This window comes from Cynara cardunculus (genome assembly GCF_001531365.2).
Source record: "Cynara cardunculus var. scolymus isolate 2C chromosome LG 9, CcrdV1, whole genome shotgun sequence".
Lineage (NCBI taxonomy): Eukaryota > Viridiplantae > Streptophyta > Magnoliopsida > Asterales > Asteraceae > Cynara > Cynara cardunculus.
This window is the reverse complement of record NC_037536.1, coordinates 2,534,425-2,544,227: the sequence shown is the minus strand read 5'-3', so window position 1 is coordinate 2,544,227 and position 9,803 is coordinate 2,534,425. Positions and strand designations below refer to the sequence as shown.

At 33.5% G+C, this 9,803-nt stretch overlaps 1 protein-coding gene across 1 annotated transcript; it reads right to left on the bottom strand.

Annotated features, from left to right (window-relative positions):
* Window positions 1-362: 362 nt before the first annotated feature.
* Window positions 363-2,917, bottom strand: LOC112518497 (actin-like). Its single transcript, XM_025126211.1, has 4 exons — window positions 2,858-2,917; window positions 2,132-2,525; window positions 678-1,291; window positions 363-435 (listed from the first exon to the last, which is right to left on the bottom strand). Exons 1-4 carry the CDS (start codon window positions 2,915-2,917, stop codon window positions 370-372), a joined length of 1,134 nt encoding a protein of 377 aa, XP_024981979.1. The 3' UTR covers window positions 363-369.
* Window positions 2,918-9,803: the final 6,886 nt, after the last annotated feature.

Genomic DNA, 9,803 nt, shown 5'->3' with positions numbered 1-9,803 from the left:
TTTAATCAGATAATCACATATTAATTACCTTAGGTGATAATCAGGACCTGACGTTCGGTAAACGGCCCCTATTAGCTTGTGGTTGCCAAACATAGGGTTGAATGGTGGAAATTCCCTCAAGTCTTGTTACCGGTTGAGTTGACGCTACCAAACATAGCTTTTATAATGGAGGACCACATAGACTTTTAAGTCTCCAATTAGGGATTCATTCATAGAAACAAATGACAATTGACAGTTGAGTATTGAAACAACCAAATTAATATGCAAAAAACTATTTCAACTACCAAAAATGAAAAACAAGAAACGGGCAGCAGCAGCAGCAGCATTTCCCCACCTTTTATTTTTATTTTCTCTTCTCCTTTTTCATGCTTAGAAACATTTCCTGTGGACAATGGAAGGCCCCGATTCATCGTATTCCGCCTTTGCGATCCACATCTGCCATTATTTTCATAACCATTAATCCTCCGCATCCAAAATACACACCCATGGTAACTAAACCAACATAATATAGAGGTAAGGAAGGAAATAATCATCCAAAAACATTAGCATATCCCATGGGGTTTGCTGAGGAGTACCCCAAGAGGAGGTAGAGAGAGATTGTAAAATTTAACAGTGTGGAAAGAAGCAGACAAAGTGTGTGCAAATAAGCAATATAGGTACAGATAATAAGAATCCACCTGCTGGAATGTGCTCAGAGATGCCAAGATGGAGCCTCCAATCCAGACACTATACTTCCTTTCTGGTGGAGCCACCACTTTAATCTTCATGCTGCTCGGGGCTAAGGCAGTAATTTCCTTGCTCATTCTGTCAGCGATACCAGGGAACATGGTGGTGCCACCGCTCAGCACGATGTTTCCGTACAAATCCTTCCTAATATCCACATCACATTTCATTATAGAGTTGTATGTTGTTTCATGAATCCCAGCAGCTTCCATTCCGATCATCGATGGCTGGAAAAGGACTTCCGGGCACCTGAAACGCTCAGCACCAATGGTGATCACCTGCCCATCCGGCAACTCAAAGCTCTTCTCGACTGCAGAGCTAGTCTTCGATGTCTCTAGTTCCTGCTCAAAATCAAGTGCAATGTATGCTAGCTTCTCTTTCATGTCTCTTACGATTTCTCGTTCAGCAGTTGTTGTGAAGGAATAACCCCGTTCCGTCAGAATCTTCATCAATGCATCAGTCAGGTCACGCCCAGCAAGGTCCAGACGCAGTATGGCATGTGGGAGTGCATAACCTTCGTAAATGGGAACTGTATGGCTCACACCATCTCCAGAATCAAGAACGATACCTGCACAATTAGGAGGCTTCTGAAAAATTAGAGGTTGGTTAGCAAACACTTACACCCTCTTACCGGGTAAGGGACATTTACCCGTTAAAAAAATGATTCGTGCCATTTTGCTAACCGAGAATCTTACCCGGTAAATAGTGATGACTCTTACCTTGTTAGCATTTGCTCGGAAGAGACACTTGTACAATGTTATTTTGACAGAGGCGGAACCATGCTGGGGAATTCGGTGGCCCGTGCCACCACTTCATGGTTTCGTTGTGGAAAAAAGTTTACGAATTTGAAGGATATGTTTATAAAACTAAACTTGCTATAGAAGTATAAGGTGGGTGAGTTGGTTTTAAGGCGCTGTGTTATAGTATCTGCCCTTCAAAAAAGCATGGGTTTGAATCTTGCTGTTAGCAAAATTCACGTTTTTTAGCTTGAAATATTGGGGTTCTATTTTTTAAAAATTGGATGAAAACAATTGTGCGAGGACGAGAACCAAGAATCTTTTATGACAAAGACAAACATTCAACCAACTAATCTATAATAATTTTGGGAAACATTTCTATAGTTTTCATCCTTATGGTCAAAGGGTGCCACTTTGGGGAAAAATTTCTGGGTCCTCCTTTGTATTTTGATGATAGAGAATCTTACGGGTAAGAAAAGTGAGGCAGGTGACTCTTATCCGGTAAGAGTTTACCCAATTTGTGTTAGCCTCTTAGTTTATAAATCATAAATTGTCTAAACCACAAGCAAAACCAAACTAGCAAATTATATCCCATCTGAAGGTGGGGTCTACAGAGAGTAGGATGTAAAGCTCAGGTGAAACACTGATGAGATAAAAAGAAAGAAGGTTACCAGTCGTACGGCCACTGGCATAGAGTGAAAGAACAGCCTGAATTGCAACATACATAGCAGGAGCATTAAAGGTTTCAAACATGATTTGGGTCATCTTTTCACGATTGGCTTTCGGATTAAGAGGTGCTTCCGTAAGGAGAACAGGATGCTCCTCTGGAGCCACACGGAGTTCATTGTAGAAGGTGTGATGCCATATCTTTTCCATATCGTCCCAGTTATTCACAATGCCATGCTCAATTGGGTACTTCAAAGTTAGAATACCACGCTTGGACTGAGCCTCATCACCAACATATGCATCCTTTTGCCCCATGCCAACCATCACTCCAGTGTGACGAGGCCGCCCAACAATGCTGGGGAAAACTGCTCGTGGGGCATCATCTCCAGCAAATCCAGCCTTAATAATAACAGTAATTAACCACAGAAGACTTAGCAACATTTATTCACTTCTATATATTAACTTCTCCATAAATAAATGCCTCAATTTCCAATTTTCCATTTGTGATGTTCCAATTTAAAAGGAACATTACAGAATATTGTAGCATTTAGATATTCAACACAAATATCATTAAACCATTTGCTGGTTCATCGTTGCATATATATTGAGGGTGGCTATGAAAAATGAATTCGGGTCCTGAAAGGAAGACATTGAATGTCTTCCGATCCCGAAAGAAAAAGAGAGTAAAGCAGTTTAGCTACAAAAGTACAATACCACTTTCGAATGAATACCTTAACCATTCCAGTTCCATTATCGCAAACAAGTGGCTGAATGTCTTCTGAGTCCGCCATCTTAACTAAATCCTGTGAGAGATGGCATGATCAAATGTAGCTGAGTGGATGAATCATCAACAGACTTAGGGAAAAGTAGTTCTTAACAATGTCAAATGTGGATTTGTTGTTCACAACTAAAAATATCTGGGAAAAACACAGATGACGTAACACAAATACATCAAGATATTCCAAAGGGAACATCATGATCAAAAATCATCACCATGCGAACAATTGAAAAGAAAATATAACAACACAGCCTCAGTTTTGTAACATCTACATTTTCTGTAATCGAAAAAACGTATATTTTTGTTTGGCAACAGAGTGTCATGTTTGCTGAGATTGTTTCTTTCTTACAAAATTAGACGAAATTTTAAAACAAAAATAAATTGTGTTTTCTTGTGTTCAGAAGCATGATCTATTCAAAGTCTAGTGATAACAAAATTTTAACTTATTGGCAATACTAGCAATATCGATACAGCGTAAGCAATTCTAAAATGCAAGGGTAATTGATATACATATGTATATATACATATAATCTGGGAAGTTCCAATCTTTTTAGAGCCCTGCTACATCAAAAACTTTTGAGTAAATTATATAAATCAGATATATGTTAAGAACAAAAATGAGTTAAACCTAAAACGATTAACATCTGAAACTAAACTAAACCATTAATAATTTGAACCTAAAACCAAACAATTAATGATTTGAACCTAAATAATCCCGGGTATAGTTTTAAACAAGTCGATGAAAAGACCTAAACACATGCAAATTTAGGCGGCAAAATTTCGAGGGTCTGTTCAAAATCTCACATTTAACATGCTAAGAGACGGCCTTGCATATAATATACAGTGTATCGATGTATGTATATGTGACTTCTATGTGTGTATTCATATTAATGCATGTATATGTAAATGTGTGCATGCCTGTAGATATGTATGTGTGTGTAACTATAATTAGGGAACAATTGTCTTGAAGAGAATTGCAACATTCAAATGTGGAGCAAAAGTTATCGACAAAATATTGTATAACAACTTCATTTTATCATACCATTCAGAAACGAAATTGTGATCATAAAAGTAAAAGATGTTTAAGATCTCCGGAACATGAAAACATAAGGCGAAAATATTACAGGATCTCAAATTGATTCCACAATGTCATGCCCAACGAATGCAATCATCAACAAAACGCTTTCACATCATCACGTTAAATTACGAAAATCAACATACAAACAGGCATCTCCTTGACAATACAACGGAATTTCTGAAATCGAACTGCAGATTCAAATCGTCTTTAGACAAAACTAACAGACAGTCGTTGATTCGCAAATAATCATCATCACAAAATTCTGAAACCGCTAATAAACGCCATGCACAGAATCAGTAAAACGGAAAATGAAACCGAACCAATTTGTAAGCATAATCAATGAAATCAAGATCAAAATTCGAACATTTACCTATAAAGAACTCCAAAGGCTGATTGATCCTGAGAGAAAACTTGGAAAGAATTGGTTTGGCGAGTGTGTGTAAATGGGGGAATGTGGAGCAAAACAGAGCCCGTTGTAATGTACCTGAAATTCGGGTGATCGTTGCACCATTCATTCCATTTTTTATTGCAACAAAACCAAGAAAATGGAATGAATTGTGGATGGGTTTCTTTTGTATTCTAAATCTACCGGAAGGGTGCAACTACAATGCACTGAATTAAATCTCGATTTTAATGTTTTGTTTTTTTTTTTTTTTTGTTGGTAGATGTTATAATATGTTTTTATGTGATTTTGAAAAAACAATAACGTTTTTATTTTTTAATAAAATATAAATATGAAAATATCATAAAAAATTAAAAAATATATTGATATTAATATCAGACTAACTATTTATAATATTTTGTTTTCTTGTATAGTTCTGTAATTCATTTTTTTAATTTTGGTTTAATAATATAATTTTCTATATTGATAATAATTAAGTATTTTATTACAAGTCAATGATTATCTTAATTATATTTTAGATTTTTTATATTTAAAATGAGATGTTTATTTTTTATTTGATTATGTTTATTTGCAATTAGTTACACGATTTCAAACAAGAAGCTTTAATAAGTTGTATTTATGCATAATTAACTTGTAATTTTGAATTTTAAGTAATATGCATCAATAAACAGTACTTAATGCATAAAAAATGGTTTTTAAGAGTTTTTACCAAATGTTTTATTATATAGTATAGATTTATTGTTTTTTTTCTTTTTATGAAAAATAAAAGCATAATTTAATTTTGATTTCCTAAACTATTTTTTAATCAAAAAACACTCAATTTTTTTTTAAAATTGTTTAAATACATGTTAATTGTGATAAAAATTTGGAAAAAATAGAAAAACCCAATAACTATATGATTCTAAATGATTACGTCCCTCGTGCTTTTTTAACAAATAAATCCTCAATTTTTTTTCTAAATTTTTTTATCAAATAAATTCTTGAATTTCATTTTTAAGAAATTAAATTAAATTTTGAATAAATAAATCCAAAACTTTTTTAAACAAAAAAAGATATAATTTCTCTAATCAACAACAAAGTCAGATAAAAATTATACCATTTTTATTACAATTTCTCTCACCGTTAACAAAGTATTTATTTATACTTTGGGCATACCTTTTGTATGCTTCAGAAGTAGTAACGAGAGTGTTATAGTTTTTTTAAATTGGTTCAGTGTATTTTGTTGTCAGTAAGAGTAATTGTATTTATTTTTTGATGAAAAATTCGGATTTATTTGTTCAAAATTAAGTTCATGATTTTGTTTCTTCAAAAAGGTTCAAGAATTTATTTGGCAAAAAAATTTAGGAAAAAATTCAAAGATTTATTTGTTAAAAAGTTATTAGGGGCTTAATCATTCAAAACCAGATAGTTTGTTGGTTTTTTTTTTTTAACTTTTCATAAATTTCTATCACATTAACTTGTTTTACATGTTACAAGGGTGTATTTAAGCAGTTTTAGAAAATTTAAGGTATTTATCATTTAAAAAAATAGTTTAAGAATTTAATCATTAAAACAATAGTTTAACAATTTAATTATTCAAAATCAGATAGTTTATTGGTTTTTTTAGACTTTCCCCTTTATTTTAGGTGATACATATTCGTCATTTTACGCAAATACGATCGAGGGTTTTATGGTTTCAAACCATATGGATCGATAGATTGGGGGAGAAAAGAGGGATTCCTAACTGTAAAACGACAGGGCGAGGGGATTCCATGTTGTATGTTGTTGCACATTGTTGAACCAAATTTTAAAATATCATCATTCCTATACCTGTTTGAGGATAAACTAAAGTGATATTGGTCTTCATTATGTCATCCTCAAGCAAATTGTTATATGTGTTGATGTTGTTCTATCTTGGTTATATATGATTCTCAAGAGAATAGATGATTTGTGTCCTCACAATACCAAAAATTGTGTGACATCAATCATCATTCGTGTTCACGGCTACCCATGACTAGCATGACCAAATTAACATATCTTTTTATAAGTTATTATATTCCCACGACACGTGTCACAGAGATACTACTCGGGAGTATATAAACTTATAGGGTCACACATAAAGAACATGTTTGCTTCAATAAGTAACCTAAGAGTAATGTTGACTTGAAAACGGCTCCTTTTTTTTTGCCTTTATAAGTAAAAATAGCGAAACTGCTAATAGTTATTTTTGAAGAATAATTATAAAATAGGTGTAAAAATGTAATTATGATAATCACAAGGTTTTATTTGTAAATATGTATGACTATATGAATATTTACAGATAAACATTAATACCTTCTTTGAGTTGTGGTCTATCTGAGATACATGTCAATATAAATAGGTAATAGACCTAACTAGTCTGGTGATTGAATTCTCTGAATTTGGTTATTAGTCTAAATACACATATTTAGAAATTAGGATTCTTTTGGGTTAACACCCGGTAGAGGATCTACGCGTGTTCGTATGTGGATCAATGGTAGAGAAAACCCCACTCGGTTTCTAAGTGCTGCATCAGATTTCTCGCTAGATCCTAAAAGGTACATTCTTAAACACTCTGTGATGTGTTAATAATTTTTTAAATGTCTCATTGGATCCGGCTATAAGTTTTATGTATTAGAAAAACTTTCTAACTATTGTAGCCAAAATATTTGATTTGATTTTTTCCGCTTTACAAATTTTTGTATTAAAACCTAACACTTATTGTTTTATTTGTTAATTCTAATGTACCTAACCAATGGACGGGTATGACTCTAGTTTTAGTTAGTTGTTGATGATTTCTATATTTTAATTGTTTTATTGTAGCACAACTTAAATAATCCAACCGGTTGTACTTGTAGTGGATTTGACTAGTAGAAATAAACAAAAAATTGGCCTTAAAGAAAAAAAAAAAACAAGTATGTTATTAGTTTTTATAACACATTGGTGGGAAAATATTGAGTAAATCGTCTGGATAAGACTTTAAATTGTGTTGGAATTCGTTTTCCTTAAGTTATATTTCGATCATATCTATTTGAATATTATGAAATTAACTTGATGACAATCTCAAATTTGTAGTCACAATTTTGGCAGAAATCGTAACCTATAAACCTAGAGACATTGTAACCGATCTATAATGAATACAGGAATAAATACACCATTAAAATGAAAATGATTGTTGGAATTAATCTAGATGGTTACGAAATTAGAGTAGTTACAAAATTACTAGACAACACGTGCGTTGATAAATCATCAGGTGGCAAACTATTTGCTGATAATACATGAGCAACAAACCATTAGTTGATTCCCATCAATTGATCACTCATCATATGTAACTCATGAGGGTTAAACTCCTGTCAGAGTTAAACTCACTCATCAGCTGATACCTTTTAGTAGGCAATCCATCAGCTAATGAGCATCAAATGGAAATACCAACTCTGAAGACACTTTCATCAATGTTTACAAACATTGATAAATAAAGCTGATATTAAAATCCTTGGTTTTTTCTCCTTTACATTTTGTTTTCTTTTGGGACGTTGCCTCAAGCCCTCGACATCACAAGTTGTCTCTTGGACCCCGCCAACGTTGCTGTCCCTTGACCCCCATCATATGGAGACATCCAACTATCTCGAGTTCTAGATAGTTTCTACGAGTGTGCACTTCATGCCTACGAGTCCATATTGTAACTTAACTAACAACTAGAGTTGTTCACAGACCGTACGACTCAATAGACCTGTCAGTCCCAAAGGGTATTTCAATCGTTGCATTAGGGTTTGTAGAGAGGGGGGTTGAAAACACACACTACCTTTTCAACTTTTTAATTCTTATTGAAGATGAAGCCAATAATTATAGATTGTTTGAGGAAGAAGATAAGGTAAAGCCGAAACCCAAGTGATAATCCTAGGTACAGTTTCTCTCGCAAATACACATAGATAAAATGAGCTCTAATGGATGTACATGGATAAAAGAGCTCTACATTGGTATTTATAATTAATGCATCTAATGTACTGTACCACTACTGTCCACATGTCACTAATAGACAGGCCAGAAGAGGCATGCTTGACCATTTTAAGTCCAATTTTGGCCGATAGTGAATAGTGTACGAACGTAGTGGCCATGCATGAAAGGGGGACAAAGTGATTAACAACAACTAATCTGAACTGAACTAATTATAATTAACAAGCTAAATCCTATTTATACTAAAAAATTAACAAAAAACTAACTATTACAAAGACAAATACAATGAGAGAACTTGAATACAACCTTTAAGCACATTCTTAACCCCAACCACCACCTTAATGTACCTTTGTTGCATAGTGCGTGAGTCATATTTGCTTTTCTTCAAAGAGAGAGAGAGAGAAAGTAGAAGCTTTACCAACAAGTCTTATATTCATTGCTTGATCAACACTGAAGGCTCTTTAGAGACTCACAACTTCTACTTGTGATAAGGGCTCTTTGCAGTAGATACGTTGATCGCTAAAACCATTTAAGCTAATCTATTATTTTTCTTCAGTGATGTCTTCAACCACGCCAAATCTTCTTTGAAGAATGTGAGCCTTTACCACACATCATTTGATTAGATATAATATTTCGTGAGAGAATCTTTCAGTGATGTTCTAATAATGCGTTAAGTAATCCTGAATTTAATACAACGAGTGCAGAGGAATACTTATGATGAACAATGTAAAACAAAAAATATTTAAGTGTTTGAAAGGTTATCATCAAAGCATTGAGGATGATCAACAATCTCCCCTTATAAATGATGACAAAGCTAGTAAATTGCAACACCTAATTTGAACGTATAAGACATCTTTGAGAAGTTTCTTATAAACTCATTTTTTTATAGAACACTTGTGTTTATACGATACTTTTTTTCAAATAATGTTATATAAAATAACTAATACAACTTTTTTTTGATTAACCTGGATATCCAACTCACTATGCGAGCCGACTAATCCCAGAACGACCACCTGCTTTGCAGGTAGCCCGGCGTCACCGCATTCGAACCTCCGTGGCCACAAAGGGATTTTTATTTCTCATTGGATTTGAACCTGAGACCTCCTAGAACTTTTTACCTTTGGAGCCAAGCTCAAATCAATCAGGCACCACCCTTATGGTTACAACATTTTATTTTAAAAACGTTCTAAAAACATCCTGTAAACTTACTATATTGGAATTTTTTAGTTTATTCTTAAGTTTAAACATTTCATTAGGACTTTTAAATAACCAATTTTGTTTTACTAACCAATAAAGAAAGATATGCAAGGAAGAGGATAAAAAACTTTTATATGTATATATGTAGAGGTATAAATCCCTCCATTTCTGGTTAGCACTACAGTTATGTATTGTTCATTTAAGAGATATATATATAGTTTCAACTATATACCGGCATTTCTATCACCTCCAAACAACCGCCTGCCACCG